This window comes from Cynocephalus volans, chromosome 8 (genome assembly GCF_027409185.1).
Source record: "Cynocephalus volans isolate mCynVol1 chromosome 8, mCynVol1.pri, whole genome shotgun sequence".
Lineage (NCBI taxonomy): Eukaryota > Metazoa > Chordata > Mammalia > Dermoptera > Cynocephalidae > Cynocephalus > Cynocephalus volans.
Genome location: NC_084467.1, coordinates 94,884,421 through 94,902,753, shown reverse-complemented (window position 1 = coordinate 94,902,753; position 18,333 = coordinate 94,884,421). Strand labels below are relative to the sequence as shown.

The 18,333-nt window shown below is 37.3% G+C and overlaps 1 protein-coding gene across 6 annotated transcripts in view; it reads right to left on the bottom strand.

Moving 5' to 3' along the window:
* NTNG1 (netrin G1) overlaps positions 1–18,333 on the bottom strand; it is a 318,889-nt gene that overhangs the window by 38,612 nt on the left and 261,944 nt on the right. For 2 of the 6 annotated variants that reach the window (XM_063106024.1, XM_063106025.1), the window contains one exon: positions 6,057–6,191. The exons of 3 other annotated variants lie outside the window; for them this stretch is intronic. In XM_063106024.1, the coding sequence (XP_062962094.1) occupies positions 6,057–6,191 (135 nt within the window). Of the gene's footprint in view, positions 1–6,056; positions 6,192–12,637; positions 12,806–18,333 lie in introns of all 6 variants that reach the window. One more of the 6 variants, XM_063106023.1, reaches the window with a different exon arrangement.

Sequence of the window (18,333 nt, the reverse complement as noted above, 5' to 3'; positions counted from 1 at the left end):
CCTTCTTTCTTTCTCTCTGTCTCTGTTTATTGTTCTAAAACAATATATTTGTGTTGTTTTAAGCCACTAAGTTTGTGGTAGTTACAGCATCAGTGGAAAACTGATACTTACTGAGTATTCTCTGGTAAGGGATATATCTAAGCTATGAAGTTTTTTTCCCCAAACTTTCAGTTATTCTTCTCCTGCAAATAATTACTGTCTTTTTTTTTCTTAATCTCTGTGGTTTGCTATAACACCCAGTTTGAAAGTTTCATTAAAATATTTTCCCTGTATTCCACTTAAATTTAATGAAAAATATTCTTGATCAGGTCATTGAGTCTCCTATTAAACATGTGTTTTCTTGTTCCTGGTAATGTATGTACTAATCCCTTCCAAAAACCCATATTCTGATTTTGTAGGCCTTAGTCTGGAAACTGAATTTGTCTCCTCCTTCTATGTGTGCTTAGTTCTTGATTTTCTATAGCTGCTATCTTCCAAAATTATAACATTTAACTTGTGTCATCAAATCTTTTGACTATAATCTCAATATGCAGACTATAAACTCTTCTGAAACTACCATCAGTGGTCACATAAGTTAGGTAAAAATGGGTGAAAATTGGTGGCTTTAACAAACACTGCAGGATATTTCAATGTACCATACAGATTCTTTAGAAAGACAGCGTATTTCTTCACCAGCCTCATTAGTTCTATATGTGGCTATTTCCTTTCTCTCAAACTGAAAAATCACAAATCTCCCGTATGTCCAGTCTTTCTGGTGCTGGTAACAAGTGTTTCATTTCTTCCCAACACAAGTTAACCATTTGTATTTATGTGAAGCGTGGAATTCTGCTTCCTCTTTAGAAGGTTCAGCTTTACTTCTGGGACTTGATTGGCTATTGCCTCTTCTCTGATTTCAAGAGACATATATATATTTCTTAAAAACTTCTCTTTCTTCTCAATGTCTCATTCTCCTATTGGGCAACTCCAACAGTAATTTTGATTCTGCCAGGCTTCCTTGAAGTCTTTTTATTTCTGTGTTTTTTCCCCTGCATTATTTGTTCCGTGTTGTCTAATGACCATTCATTCTGGTGGTTTACAAGTATTTCACCTTTTATATCACAGAGACTAGCTTACATTTATGGAGCACATAATTGGTGGCCCCCTCAGGCAGAAAGTTCACCAATGAGCCTGGAGTTCTGTATTTCCCCTGCTGAAGCTACACAATTGCTTTTAGGGTCAGCTTAGCTTCAGTTTCTTGAATCATCCCTGTGTCTAACCAAGAGGCTCTTAAAAAACCCCTAGATCAACAGGTTGATACTTCAATAGTGCCCAATCTTGCTGCCAGCTCTGCACTAACACTGTACAATAAGTTTTTGAACATGGATTCTTCGAGTTCTTTGGCGCATCAACATGTGCTTGGATTTAAATAATAACAATCAAATGCTTATTATGTACCATGAGGTCCACACTCATTATTTTCCTTGAATTTTCACAATTACAACATGTGTTAGGTCCTATTTTTACCTTATTTTAGATGACAAACCAGGCTTAGAGAGTCCATGTAACTCCCTCCAAGTCTTGCAGGGAGTAAGAAGTGGAGAAAGGATTCAAGCCCAGGACTGTGTAGCTCTAGAGCCCTTCAAAGAGCTCAGTCACTTGGTTCTATCCATGGGATGCAAGCAACAGTGTCATAGAGGATGTGAGTGACTGTAAGTGACAGTAGGCACTTTCTACTTTTATTATGTAATAAGTGACAGGAAGTGACCAGATCCCCTTTCTTTATTTTCTATTCTCAAATCCAAGTCCTCTTGGGCCACAGTTCCACATTGCTCCTTTTTCTAGTCCTCCTGGGGGACTGAAACCCTGGGCCTGGACTCTTCCTGATCTTCTCTGGGCCCTCCCTGGAAGTGCCTACCTAAATGTCTGCTTACTCTCAGCTCATCCCTGCCAGTGCCACTGTCAGCCCTGCACTACCACTGTTTTTCTTCTTCTATGGGTTTCTTGTTGTCACGTTACTATCTCTGCCACGAATACTCTGGCGAACCCAAGGATGGGTTCAACTCAGGGCAAACAGAAGGGGGAATGGGGGGAGAGAAAGAGAGACACTTACTTGGAGGGCATTTTTGAGTGCATTCATGTGTATGAAGACACAGGAATGAAATGAAAAATATGTATCAACCTACCAGCACCAACTAATCAGAATAGACACCTGCTATAATACCGGAACCTATAATACTGAAATACTGTGCAGGTGCTGGAAGCGTGCTACCATGTCAGGTGTTAGCCTATTAATTGCTGGATCTTGGTGTGGTCTAAGAGATTCCAGGGTAAGGCACTTTGGAATCTTGGTGAAGTAACCATTTACCAACTGACTGAAGAAGTTCTATATTTTTTATTATTTTTAATTGATACATAATAGTTGTACATATTTATGGGGTACAGTGTGATATTTTGATATCCGTATACAATATGTAATGATCAAATCAGGGTAGTTAGCATATCTATCTCCTCAAACATTTATCATTCATCATATCTTTGTGTTGGGAACGTTCAAAATCCTCACCTCTAGCTATTTGAAAATATAGAATAAATTATTGTTATATAGTTTCCCTGCAGTGCTATAGAACACTAACACTTACTCCTCCTATCTAGATGTAATTCTGTATCCATTACCCAACCTGTCCCTACTCCCCCACCTCCACTCTTCCCAGCCTCTAGTAACTACTATTATACTGTATCCTATAAGATCAACTTATTTAGATTCCACAAATGAGTGAGAACAGGCATTATTTATTTTTCTCTGCCTGGCTTATTTCACTTAACATAATGTCCTCCAGTCTCATCTGTGTTACCATGAATTATTCCACTGTGTATATATACAACATTTTTTTATCCATTCATCTATTGATGGACACTTGGGTTGATTCCATCACTTGATTATTGTGAATAATGTTGCAATAAACATGGGAGTGCAGATATCGCTTCAACATACTGATTTATTGTCCTTTGGATACATATCCAGTGAAGAATTTCTGTATTTTAACATAGAATATCAGCACTATGTGAGTGGGTCTGAAGGAAGGAAAGATTTCAGAATCAGAAAAAACTCTTGTGTGCTGAAAGGTGTGTTTGAAATATGTTTTATTTATATATCATATCTAATCTCAACTCATTCTAATTCTTTCTTTACTGAGTAGCCAGAATAATCTTTCTAAAAACAAATCTGATCCTTTCATTCCTCTATTTAAAACCGTGTGATGGATCCCACAACTCCTCTATATGATGGCTCCCATTTTCCTCTCTGAGATGAAACTTCTTAGCCTGGAATTCAAGAAACTATATAATCTAGTCCCTGGTTGCTATTTTAACATCTCCTTCCCTCCCAACACACACACACACACACACACACACACACACACACAGACACACACACACACACACACACACACACACACACACACACACTACTTGTTCCCTAGTTATATCAAAACTATTTCATATTTCTGGAACATAGTGTGTTAGCTCATGCATCCTTTCCCAACACACACACACACACACACACACACACACACACACACTACTTGTTCCCTAGTTATATCAAAACTATTTCATATTTCTGGAACATAGTGTGTTAGCTCATGCATCCTTTCCCAAGTTCTATCCTGGAATGCTCTTACTAATCCTTCAGTACTGAACTCACATGTCACTTCTCTGGGAAGCCTTATGCCTCATCTGGGCTTCACTAATAAATTGCATGTACATACCTCTTCCTTAATTCTGGCTACTGTTTATCATAATTGTTGGGTTACATGCCAGTCTCTCACTCCAGATGGGGAACCACATGTCCACATGTCCACAGCTGCTCTTTTTTTTCATCTTTGTGGCCTCTACCATTGCCAATGCCTAATCATAGTAGGTACTCAGAGCATACCCCAAAGAATAAATGCATTTCCTGCCATCATCTCCATGATCCACATAATGAGTATGTGAAATGCTGGAGCTAAGGCATAGAGGGTTCTGTGATTTGTATATCACACAGCCCTTATGTGTTAGGGGCAGGCTGAAATCCACTCTTCTGATTCTGGAAGGGTAAATTTGGAGACATTGTACCTTTCTATAATATTTCAATAAATAATAAAGGAAAATTGGGTTAGGCCTTTTTTGGGATACATTTCCCCAAAGCAAGATTAATTTATTTTCCTCTCCAAAGTCTTATCCTGATTATACTCCAGAAACCCATTCATTAGGTCCTGCTGCATCAGGAAATTTACATGAGACTTTCTCCTTGAGAAGTGTGTCAATTGTAAAGTCTCCTTATTCTTTGTGCCTTGTGTCTTGGTGCTGGTTTGGTTCTTTTTTCTGTCTATCCCACCTTCTCTTCTCTTGGCTTTTGGCCTGTCCTAGACCTCAATACCTATCTGTTCTAGAAATGATGGCTGCTTCTGAGCCCTGGCTCAACATGTGGCTCCTGGGATCCACCAACTCATCCAGACCCATAGGGACTAGTGCTTTCTGGAAACCTACAAAGTATAGGACTTTTAAACCATGGCCTTATCCAGAGCTTATGTGCATGTGTGCTATCTGACTTGTGATGATTTGACTATCTTTTATTGCCACCCTCCAGCATGGCTGGAGACCTTAGCCCCTAGCTTCCTGGATTTCATCCTAACCTTGATCTGCTCAATGCTAAATTTCTCAATTTATTGCCACAGATCATTGCTGCCCATGGCATTTCACTTTGGCTTTACATTATGTAGAAGTGTAGCTGCTAGATAACTAGAAATTCCACAAGAAGCAAATAGAACATTCTATAATTTTCTATAGAAATTGGCTCTAACAGTTATTATAGAATTTATCAAAGAATTATTACATTGAATATAAAATTTATTATATTATAAAAAATAATATATAATTTTCTATAGAAATTGGCTTTAGATTGTTCCTGCTTGTTGATATTTTTTTCAAATGAAAAGTAAGCATAAATAACTCCAGAACTGTGCTGTCCAATGTGTAAAACACATGTAGCTATTAAGCCTTGTGATATGCCAAGATGTTTTATAAGTATAAAACACAAATCTGATTTCAAAGACAGTATGAAAAAAATATACTTATTGATTTTGATACTAATCATTAAGTTGAAATGATAATATTTTATATATTTGGGGTTAAATAAGTTGTTAAAATTAATTTTCCTATTTCTTTGTACTTTTTTAATGTTGATAACAAAACATCTAAAATTACACGTGTGGCTTGCATTATTCTCTACTGGACTGCTCTGCTGTAGAGGATATGCCTTGTGGGTCTTGAACATTAGTAAGTTAAATATGTATAGAAGGAATGGAAAGTTAGTGCAGAATTTAAAAAGCAGAAAAGGTTATGAATGACAGAAGGAAGCTTCTGCTCGAATTTTTCAATTTATGTTCCCTGTATACACTGACATGTCACCTGCCTTGACAAGCTTTTAAGAAGATCTGATAATCTCCAGAGAAATGAGGCTGAGCCAGATGGCATCTGTCTAAGGCTTGCTGCATGGTGCCTAACCTCAGAGGCTCAAAACCAATATTAACTTTTGTTGTTTATTTTACCTTAGCACTTAAATATCCCTTAGATTTATTACCTTTAGGTTTTTGATTAAGATTCAGTGATGGGTATGCTAGCAAGGGTGGTAATAAGTTATGCAGATATCACTTAATTTATGAACTCTAGAGTTCCAGAGTAGCTTTCAGTTCAAGAAATATATTAACCACATACACATCACCCTTCATTTTGCGGTGAGGATTTCCACGCTGGGTCCCTATTGTGCCACTTAATTTATGGTCTGGCCAGGTATATGGATCTCCACACAATATTTCAATATAAGTTGCTCCAGCTATCAGAGGGGATGAAGATGGGCTTCAAAGAAGCCAGCTGGACAGCTGATGGATTGCTCTCCTATCCACAGGCTGGGGTATTAAGTAGCTTCTAAAGCTTGTCAGTGGTTTTGGGTCTTTTTCTGCTCTGAGGCTGCACACACCAGCCTAGACAAGCAGAATCAGCCATGCTGCAGCAGGCAGAGGGCAGCTCCCAGAGTTACTTACGTTGACAGCCGTAGTGCCAGGAATTTCCCGGCAGACACTCATCACACTTAGGCCCTGTCGTTCCAGTCTTACACTCACAAAATCCTGAGCCATTACAACGATCATGGATTGAGCCCAAAGGGTTACAATAACACTCTGCAGAAACAAGACAACACACAGGCTGGAGACAAGTCCACATAGCTTATAGGTTATCAACACAGGAGCATCACTTACTTAAATGCATCACTTACTTAAATAATCATGTCCACTAATGAAAAGTTTCAGCAAATACAGCTATTTCAAGACCATTTATTTATTTTCTCAGCCTTCTATGATATCATTTTTATGATATGGGAGGAAATCAACTGAAAACTTCCAAAGAAATAAGACATCATGCTTTTCACTGGTAACAGATCATAATGGAGATTCCATTTGTAAGGGCATTTTTAGATGGTTTAATGAGCACCATGAGAAGTCTGTATATCAAGGATAAATCAATATGCCATCAGTGTAAAATCTGTTTTAAATTATTCAAATGGGCTTCTCTGTTACACTCAATATTTGGGAACTGCTGAACATTTTAAAAGTGCAGTATGAATGCACTTTGCTCATTCAAAGGTAGATTTACTTTATGAACTGGGACAGCATCTTAACTTATTTATGTATAGACTGTTTTGTGACGATCCTTTAGATGCTGTATTTGCTAGGCATGTTAGTACAGCTTTTATGCAGCCTAGATTAACAATCATGAAAGAAATATAAATTTTGTAATCCCAAATAAGTTTCAACATAGGTATAATTTGAGACAAGTATTTTTCATTATTAAGTCTGATGGCAAGACAATACAACTTAGTATACTAAAAAGTAAATTGATTGTTTTCTTGATTCCTCACATATTCTTATATAGGTCATTTTTACTTCTGAAGTTCTATTTTGCTTAAGGCTTGAAGCAGAAATGGGAATTCCTTAGGCTTCCATTAGTATAAAAGGTAGCACAGGTAGTTTGCAGCTTTTGGAATTTGTGGGCCAAAGTTACTTTCCTCAGTAACCCACTGAATAATCTTGGCAAATTATTGTGCCTCTGTCTCTGTTTCCTTTATTTAAAAATGGGCCTATTACGTGGTTCCCTTGCTAAAAATCAAACAAAAGTATCCCAACCAACTAACCAATCAAGAGAAGTCCTGAGAACTTCAGTTTAATATAATCAAATCTGGCATTTTACATTAGCAATGAGGACTCAGGATTTAAGATTATAGAGGTATCCAGGGGATTGGCTCTCACTTTGTGTCAGACACTAATTAGATAATTTCTTCAAAGAATGTGGAATACCTTAGAATTATGATTTGCTTCATGTTGATTAAGTCAGTTTTTGAGCTCAGCATTCTTATAAGATAAACATTTATAAGATTAATAGTGAATATGTAGGTAAAATAAAACTAAATAAATTCTAAAATTCTCCCTCTTTGCCTAACTTGGTTTTTACTTAATAACTAGGATTTTATTTTAAATGACATTTTCTATTTTAATGTGTGTATGTGTATGTGTGAGCTTTTTAAAAATATTTCAAAATAGTAATTTTGTTATGGCTTCAAATATTTGTCTGTACTTATGTATACTATAAGTTTATACGTATATCAAAACTGTAATATATTTCTTATTATTTGAAGTGTAGAAGTTGACAATGACTCACCAACAGTTTGTAAGCCAGGGAGCAGAATTACATCTGACCAACATGAATTCACATGCTACTCTAGTCAATTAACCCATAGCAATTAATTAACATAAGGTTTTATTTTATTATTATTTTATTTTATTATTTTTAAATTAATTAATTTATTTTGAATATTTATGAGATACAAAGCTGATTGTCCCCCCTCCAGCCCATGATGTGGGGGACAGATTCATATTGGGGGCATACCCATTACCAAAAATTACTATTGTACTCTTTGACCCCTTCCAATTATCCTCCACCCCCCCTCCCCTTCCCCCTCTCCCCTCAACTCCAATTTGTAGCCCTAGGAATGTTCCCTCCCTCTGTTGGATCATGGGACTACTGTGGTCTTTCTTTCCTGCGTTCCTTTCTCTCTTAGCTCCCACATGAGTGAGCACATGCAGTATTTATCCCTCTGTGCTTTGCTTGTTTCATTCAACATAAGTTTCTCCAGGTTCATCCATGTTGTTGCAAATGGGGGTATTTCATTCTTTTTATGGCAGAATAGTATTCCATGGTGTATATATACCACAGTTTCCTTATCCAATCATCTATTAATGGATATTTAGGTTGGTTCCATATCTTGGCTATTGTAAATGGAGCTGCAATAAACATGGGAGTGCAGGTATCTCTTCGACATGATGATTTCCATTCCTCTGGATGTATACCCAGAAGAGGGATTGCTGGATCATATGGAAGATCTATCTGTAGTCGTTTGAGAAACCTCCAAATTGTTTTCCAAAGTGGTTGTACTAATTTACAGTCCCAGCAACAGTGCAGTAGTGTTCCCTTCTCGCCACGCCCTCGCCAGCATTTGTTATTCACCATCTTTTTGATCATAGCCAGTCTAACTGGAGTGAGGTGGTATCTCAATGTGGTTTTAATTTGCATTTCCCTGATGACTAGTGATGTTGAGCATTTTTTCATATATCTGTTGGCCATTTGTATGTCTTCCTTTGAAAGATGTCTGTTCAGCTCCTTTGCCCATTTTTAATTGGGTCTTTTTTTTTTTTTTTACTGTATAATTGCTTGAGTTCAATGAACATAAGGTTTTAGATGCAAAAAAGTAAACAAAATTAAAAAAAGATAACCACAGTGGAACATCTAAACCGTAGTATATTCCAGTGGTTGTCATAGGAAAAGGTGGTAAGTGTAATGTTACTCAAATAGTCATGAAAATAAAAGACAAGGAGAGGTGTGCTCTATCCTTTGCCTTACATACATATAATTCAGTTAAAAAATATAATTTATGGAACTATGGTCAATAGTGGATGTTGGGGTAATAGAAATGGCCTTTGAGATCATATTTTATTGTATGAAACTAGGAAGAACATGCAGGATGGTTAGATTGCAAAAAACCTGAAATACTCTTGGGAACTTGATTAAAAAGTTATACTACAAGCGATTTATAGGTATTAAAAGTGTTTTGTGTTTGTTTTATTCTATGTAAGGTATCTCTTCATTGCCTAATCGTGGGTTTCAAGGAGAATTAAAAATAATGCATCATAACTTTGAGTTATGTTTAGCAGCAGCTGCTGAGCCCTGTGTTTCATTCTGATGCAAAGCTTGTTAGCAGGAATTATTAACAGTGATTACCCAAGGTCATGAACCACTATTCTCTAGCTTCCTGCTTAATGTTCAAGTTTATATGAAACAGAAGCATGCAAGGATGTCATCTTCATGTAATTGCTATGTCATCACAGGGTAATTACATGCATCTTTGAAGAATGGCTGTGTTTGGAATTTGTATGAAAAATGGGTAAATTCACCAGTGATCACACAGCAGCAATCACTGTGGCAACATGGAATAGCCAACTGCATTTTATGTTGGCCATAATATAAAATGATGCAAATATTTTAGAACATTTATTTCAAACATATGAGCTCTTCCCTCACAGCCAGGGTGGTGAATTTTATTGCCCATTGTTACGAAATGGCAATGTGCTTTTTTTTAAAAAGAAGTCTGAGGTGAAATTTAAAGTTTCCAAGGTGATTGCTTTATTCTGTGAAAGTGAATTGGGTAAATTTCCATTCGTTTTCATTAGTGCTTTCTAAACAAAAATGGTATTAAAATTAACTCTGAATTACTTGTGTCGTATCCTCTCAAATTTAATACTCAGTCCTGCCTCAAGCCCTCTGAGGAGCTTAAATGTGGAAAATAGTGAACAGGCCCATGCTGTCTCATAAGGCAAACCTTGGCAGCAGAGCCACAGGCTTCCAGTGGCCCTCAGAGAGGACACTCCAGCCTCAACCTCATGCCTACGCAGCCCCCTATCCCTGTTTTTGGCCCCTCAAGTGGGAAAAGTGGAATCTACAGCTCTTTTGGGAAACTGTTATTGATTCATTGGATGCATATAAAGACTAAAGATAAAAGATAGACTGTAGCACATACCAACTAATCAAATTTTTCATTTCATTCTTTAAAAACAATTTCCCCTTTAGGAAAAAGGCAACTGAAGGAATTTAAGTCTGTGGAGGGATGATGTAGCTAATTTAATGGTAGCTAAAAATACTCATCTTTGTGGTTACCAAGTACTTTCCTTTGATTGAAGAATACAAAATACTTAATAGAAACATGTTTGCCTTAATAAAATATAATTTTCCAAAGATTTATCACTTTAATTAACAAACTTCCTAGAAATAGAGATAATACATGTTCTTAATTTTTTTAAGTAAAAATAAATACAAAAGTGAATATTAGGCTTTCCATGTTTCCTCTATAGTTTATGTGATTTAAAAGACAAAAGCTGAATTAGTTGTCTTCTAGTCTGTAAATCATCATACACCGATTTCCAATAGAACTACACCTCTTAGAACTGGATAGGAAGATGCAGACTTTGTAGTTCATAGGTTACTTTAGAACTGGAAAAGGCCAAACTTCACAATAATAGAATTCTCTGAGTAAAACATTGGGATATTGTTAAGTTACCTGTTATAAGAAATTTCATGGAATAAAATATTTTATTTTTAAGGCCCTTAAAAATGTATTTAAAATAATATTAAATATTGTAAAACATTTTAATCTTGTGCATTTTGTAAAAATGATTAAGTTTTATTCCTGTGTTCTTGTTTATTTTACTTTGTTGTTTCCATATTTATAGCATGACTTTACATAATTTTACAAATGGCAGTCAGTGAAATGTAATCTGCATTCAAAAATCAGATAGCTATGAATCTTTTGGTTTTTATTAATATCCTCAAATCTTTGTAAACCAAATGTTATGAAGGCAATTGAACTTCTGATTACAAGCTGGTAGTGGAACTGCTGCTGACATCCAGAAAGCATACCATAAGTAAACAAATGCCTGACAAGCTTAGCTTTTCTTGGCTAATTGTGTCAGAGTGGTTGGGAGAAAGTGCTCAAGCTTTGATGTAAGGAAACCCTTTGTAAAAGCTGTCTGAGTCAGGTCAATTTGCCTCCTTTTTCTCAACTAGAAAACAGGGGAAATTGTCAGTGTAATACTTACCTCACTGTTTTTACTGTTTTGTTAATGAGGATTATGTGGAAAAAAACATATTCGCAAGTCAGTCCATAGTTTACGAAGTGTTTCCTGTGCATCCCATATGATCCCGACTGACTGGGAGCCTCAAATGACTTACCTAAGGCACACAGCTATTAAATAGCAAACTGGGATTTGAACCCAGCTTTCCAGCCAGTAAGTCCAGTACTTTCTCCACTAATTCACAAGTAGTAAATAAGGAAGTACTTTGAAAAATAGAAAATATTGTAAACGTAAACAGTATTATGTATACTTGGCCCAATTTAATTCAAAACAACTGTGTAACTATTCTATGTGACACTTGGCAAGAACCTGTAAGATCTTGACAATCCAATCAGAGAACAATAATCCTAGAGTCACAGATTGATTGGATTACTTTTTTAGAGGAAAAGATTACTTTCACTTTTCTGCTTGTACATTCTGTTTAATTTAGTTTCTATGTGACAAATTCTACCTTTAACATTGGATGCCTATGTAGCTACCTATTAGTGTGGTAACAGATACACACATATCCTTCAATATTTCAAATATATGTATTTCTTCACAGTAAATTATGAAGTGAAATTCCATTTATTGTTTCTTATTTTTCCACTGGTGTCTCTTTCTTAGACAGGTTCCACTGTGCAAAAGGTAGAAGAAAGTTTTCTGGGTGGGAAAGACACCTGGTTTTCCCCAGGTGACACACACAGTAATCACTTGCAGGGTCAGGGTGGGGTGTGGGGGAGTGCCCAAAGTACCCCTGCGGACCCAGTTTTCCAGGACTAATGAAACTTGGAGGCTTAGATAATTAATTGCCTAGAATAGTTTTGAGAAATTACTCTTCTTTTGGGGGGCTATAGGAAAATTCAATAAATGGAATTTCATTACTGTGGATGGAAAAGTCAAGCAGACTTACTTCTATGTTACCGCCTGCTAGTGGCTTTCGATTCCAAACGGCAACATTTTTAACCCATCAATACTTGTTAATCACAAATTATGTACAAGAGTTTGTACCCCAGTTTCTCACTTCTATAATTAAATCCTATATAATGAGTTTCCATTTCAAAAGTTGAATGTATAATTTAGGGCTATAAGATCAGGTTGAAATGACCAGGTTTTAAGATTTCATGCAAAAACAAAAGCACAAGGGAAAAAAGAAAAAAAATTCTTCATCTTCTAACCGTGATTTTTCAGATCATCTTTAAAGCAACAACACAAGGATTCAAAATGTATCCCCCAAATATGATTTCGACCAGTACAAGTGAATTTTAAGTCTATCACAAGGATATTTGCTCCATTGAGAAAGTTCATTCTGGCTCAGCCTTGGTGCAAATCACCAGCCTCTCCACCCTAAATAGTTCCCCATAGCTTGAAAGGCACAGAACGATAGCTGAAATTATAATGGAACTGACCTATGCACACATTCTCATCGTCCAGCTGTGCAGAAGCATTTCTGAAGTAGCCCAGCCTGCATAACTCACAGTGCTGCCCTCTAGTGTTGTGTTTACAGCTCACGCAAATGACTGTGTTTAGCAGATCGATATAACTGCATCGATTGGAGTGGCCGAAGCATTCACAGTCTTGCAAGGAAGAACAGAAATGTATACAGAGGTGTATACAGTAGCAGAATAATAGCACACTACATGCTCAGATAAAATGAGGGATGGAGAAAAGATGGTGGAATGGCATTACATACATGTGAATCAACATGACACATAGCGACAACAGGTGGTGTGACTGGCATGGAAGCAGCATGTTTCAAGCAGTATAGAAAGGTCGGACATTCAGAACGTGACTGAAGACTGTTAATTCTTGGCAGGCACAATGAACAGAAGCATTTGCAGGTGTACACCTTTTAAAATTTGGGAAGGTTCAATTTCCACTGATGCAAAAGTCTAATTTTTGCACATGGAGGACTTTACTGTCTTTCCATCGCTTCCCATTTTCTCTTCATATTTGCAGTCTTAAAAAAGAGGAAGGGAAGCATGTGAGTATTGAGGGTCTGAGTCTGCTATCACCCACGACTCCTTTGCCTCACTGTCATTTATGTCAAGACAGTAACTCAGTCAGGGTTTCATAGAAATCACGGCAAATTTACTAGGAATCTAGACAACTACACAAGTCCTTATTTTTGTTTTTCCCCAATGCTAAGAGAAGAAGATGGCTTTCTTAAGTCTTTCTTCAGGCCAAATCAGCATGTTTATGTGTGAGAGAAAACACACACACACAAAACCCAACACACAAAAAAACAGGGAGATTATTTGTATGAAAAAAAGTGCTCTTAAGATTTCCTTTTCTTTCAAGTTTCAAGCAAAGTCTGCTAGAAAGAAGGGTTAGGCAGCTACTGTATCCCCAGATGTCTTTTCCGTTGTCTCTAAAATGTTAGAGATGTCTCTGAGGCTTAGGAGTGATGGTGGTAGGAATTAGAAAGGGGGACAAAGAAAAGAGGGTGAGGACAGTTGGGGAAGGCTGGAGGATGACTAGATTTCCTCTTTCTTGCATCACAAGAAGTTGCTAAGCCAATTCAACCTTTTTAAAAGAAATGATGAAAACCAAAGACTCTGCTGTTATAAATACTCATCAAATCAAATAGAAAAAGAAGTGTAAGGGATAACTAGGTGGGAGATCTATCTTGTCTTCTCAAAATATGAGAAAGTAGGGAAATTTGGGGTAGGCCTAGCTGGACATTTATAAGGAAGGTCAACCATGATACTGCAAACTGTGTTTGTCTAAAAATACTTCTCTACTTAATGTCTAGCTTTTATTTTATCCCACTAGGAAGCCAAACACAATCACTACTGGAATTCACTCATTCACTCATTCATTCATTTATTCGATATTTTATTGATTTGGTCTACTATGTGCCAGGAACTATTTTGGCCTACATAAAATTTTGGGAATATTGCATTTTGATAACCACAGTAAAAATGAATAAATGTTGTCAAGTAAGAAGAATAAGGAGGGGGTAACTAGCTTAAAAATTTTTTTTATGACTATATTACCACTCATCAGAACAGTGTGGATTAATTTATTAGTGAGCTAATTACTACAACGGGGAGTTGAAGTCAAACTTCTGATGGAATGAAGTCAAATTTGGTTAGCAGCAGAGGAGGTCACTGGACATGGTACAGAGTGGAAGATGCCCAGCGACTTGGGGATCCCAGCTGCTTAAAAGAGAGGCAAGAAGAAGGAGCAGATCCTGAAGCCAAGCCACTTCCTTTGTTTCAGGTCAGCTGTATCAGCATGTCCACGTGTGCAGGGAGTGGAGGGTGGGGGTGGGGATGGGGAGCCAGAGTGGGCAGGGGAGGCCTTGAGACTCCAGTGCAGCAGATAAAGTAAGAAAATACTGGAATAAATTTAGTACCAGGTTAATTAATAACAATGCTAACAATAATAGAGTTACAGATTACCAAATTAAATTCTTTTGGAAAACAAGAAGCATTTCAGCCTAATCCACTCTACTTCCCTGATTTACACCTTGTTTATACTGGTATTTCTGACTCCCTAGGAAACCAGAAAGGCTTCTAGAACCTTCCTTGGTTGAGACTTTGACACAGGGAGATTATTCTGGCTTGGAGCCTCCTGGAAGCAGTGGTTGCAGGGAGGAGACCTAAGTCTCCAAAGCTAATTGATTTCTGAGGACATCTTGAGAGTGGCCTGGAATTCCTGAGGAGGTGGCCATAACAACCCTGTACCCAGCTTCTCCCTCCTCTGGAAGATGCCCCTTATTGGTTGTCCTTTAGACTCCTCAACCCAGGCTGGTCCTTGGTTCACCTAATTTAATTAATGCAGCCTTTTTCAAAAGCGTCTTTTTTGTGTGTATGCAAAAATTCATTCTAGGAACTTTTTGGAACTACACAGAAGCTTGTTGTCAGGAAACTTGTTTCGCAGGTAAGACACATGTGCTCAGATAACTAGAAAACAAAATAGTGACACAAAGCAATCTAGGTAGAAGGAGAAATTCATTTAACTTAAGGAAAATAGGAAAAATGTCCTGTAGTACCCTGCAGTACCTGACTCTTTCTTGAGGTAAGGTTTATTAAAAAATAAAAATAAAAAAGTGGGGAACGAGCATTTTGGGTGAAAGGAACAGAGTGAAGAGTGTGCAAAATTGAGGAAATGTAGAGAATAAGACTGGAGAATTTTTATAATATGGTTCCTTTATGGATATTTAAAGGATGCTGTAGGATCTGCCCAGTGACCAGAACTACAGTCTGAGCTCCATCTGACAAAACTTTGTCCAAGAAAAAAAAAGTGTCTGTAAGGTTTCCATGTTCAACACTATAAGACCCACTCCATGAATTTCCATAAACACATCAAATGTGACATTGTTGCCTACTATTATTTAAATTCAATGACTAGTATACATTTCTGTAATGACATTAACTCATTTATGGGATTGTTGAAGACCAATTTGTTAATTTTGACAGGACGAGTTAAATAATTATATAAGAAACCACACTCAGCTAAATACAATACTATAAACATTCCAGAAGATAAGTGGATATTTAAAATGTTTAATAAACATTAGAATGTTTTGTAATCTAGGAAATGGGCTAATGATAACTTGTTTCTTTTAAGACTTCTGGGACTTTTCTGACACTTTGATAGAACTATCTTCTCTGGCCATGATATATTTGACAATGCAAAATGAGAAAAAGATCTTTGAAAGTGATTTGAAAAACATGAGAGCATGATATAAATGCAAGACATTTCAAGTATAAGTATTAGACTGCTTTATTATTTTTCAGTGTTCAGCAGAAAAATAATTCACCACTCCTTAGTACCTAAGTCCTTCCACATAGACACAGAACCCATTAATGATCATGAATGATCCAGTTTGAGTTGCATTATCATATTAAGATTCTGAAGGGATAATATTAATAGTTTAATAATTCTCTTATGCTCCAGTTCACTGACTTACCATGTCCTCCCTTCTCTTCTTATAGAGTTCACAGTCATCCTTATAATCACTTCCTTTTATAACTTTTTTTGCCCTCCCAACCCCGAATCATAATCTCCTGGGAAAATCTGATCCTGATTAAATTCTCTGCCTCCCATGCCTGCATCCCAGCAGCTTAGAGGTAGCTGGAGCTTTTTTCCAACCATTCTGAAACAAGTCTCACTTAAAGTTCATGACCACAAACCTCAGTGGGTTCCTCTGGCAATTCTTCCTAAGACAGGGGACTCTGGGCCACTACTCTCTGTTGGTTCTCCGCCTTCCCTACCCGTCATGGCCCATTTCTCTTTTTTGCCTTTTGTTCTCATCTCCTCAAATGTCTCAAGGCTTAGTCCTTGGACATCGTTGCCCTTTAGGTTCACCCTAAATGTTTTTTACTCAGCCCTATCACATTAAAAACCATCTACATGTGAACCACTCTAAAATAGTTATTTCCAGCCTGGACCAACTCCCCAGTTAGTGAGATGCATTCACATTCATATTCTGTATTCAACTGCCTTCTCAGCAACTCCACTTGGATGTTTAAGAAATGTGTCAACATTACCATGTTCAAACTGAGCTCTTGGGTTGTCTTTCTAAACCTGCTGCTCACCCAGGCTGTCGCATCTCAGTAAAGGACAACACCATTCTTCCAATTGTTTAGCTCGAAATGCTTGGAGTTGTTCTTGACGCCTCTTTTTTCCCACCCTTTACAACCAGTCCATCAGCAGATGCTTTTGGCTACGGTTTTAAAATACATTCCAAATATCACGACCTCTCATCACCTCTGTCTCTTGTCCTTAGTTAAAGGCAACATCACTCCTCACCTGGATTGTTGCAGTCTTCTCCAAACTGCTCTCCTGGCTTCCACCCTTGTGATAATCTCTTTTCCACACAGTAGTCAGAGAGACCGTTTCAAAATTTAAATTAGGTCATAACACCCCTCTGCTCACAATCCTAATGGTTTCTTATTTCATTCAGAATAAAAGAAGAGTTCATTCATTCCCAAGTTATGTGGCCGCGGCTTCCCCGGGGGAGTCACTGCTCTCTCTCCACTTCCCATGCTGTGCAGTGCCTCCCTGTTGCTCCTCAAACAAGTCAGCACCGCCCAGGGCCTTTGTGCTTGCTGTTACCTCTATCTAGAATGTTCTGCCTTGCTCCAGACACCCCTATCACTTCCTTCCTCACTTCTTTTATAGGTTTCTAGTCAAAGAAAATTCTCTGGCCACTTTATCTGAAATAACAGCCCCCAACCCAAACACCGTAATCCCCCAATTTCCTAATCCTGCTTAATGTTTTTTCATAGACTTTATAACATCTGAAAAGTATAGTTAAGAAAAAGATATTCTCCCCCTATGCTCTGGGTGTAAATACATCAGTGCAGACGGTGTCTGCTTTGCCCATAGTTGCAACCACAGAATTTAAAACATCGCCTGGCACATACTTAGCACTGAAAAAATGTTGTCTAAAGAAAGAATGAATGAATGATGATCCTGAGGCACCTTCCTCTGGGAGACAGAGGAAGACACAGAGGAAAGTTATGTTTAAATTCATTCTTCCACCATTCAAATTCTCTAAGATTCTGGCTATATCTTATATATTAAAGAGTTTAGGAAAATAACAGCCACACAAGAACATACAACTGAGTTAGTGATTATTTAAGCTCAGAGTTGACTGTATATCAATGCACAGATCAGTTTAGGCAGAAAAAAGCAGATTTCCAAAAATTGCCATGGTTTTATATAGTTTTTAATCTCAATTGCATTGTAGACTGCATATATATATATATATATATATATATATATATATATTAGCTATCTATATAGATAGCTATATTATTTATGTATCTCTCTATATACACGTACCAGACAAGTTTTATTACTATTGTGTGAACAGAGCTAAAGGGGCTCCCTAAAATGCATACACACGGTGTCACGCAGCAAGCATTGGCAGCACATATTTATTGAGAACTACACTGTACCAGGCACCATGTACTAAGAGACAGAGTGAATGAGGCCCAGTCCTGCAGAATCTAGAATAGGGTTTCTCAACCTCAGCGCTGTTTTGACATTGAGGGCCAAATAATTATTTGTTGTGTGGGGCTGTCCTGTGCATTGTAGGATATTCAGAAGCATTCTTGGCCTCTATTCACTAGATGCAGTAGAAACC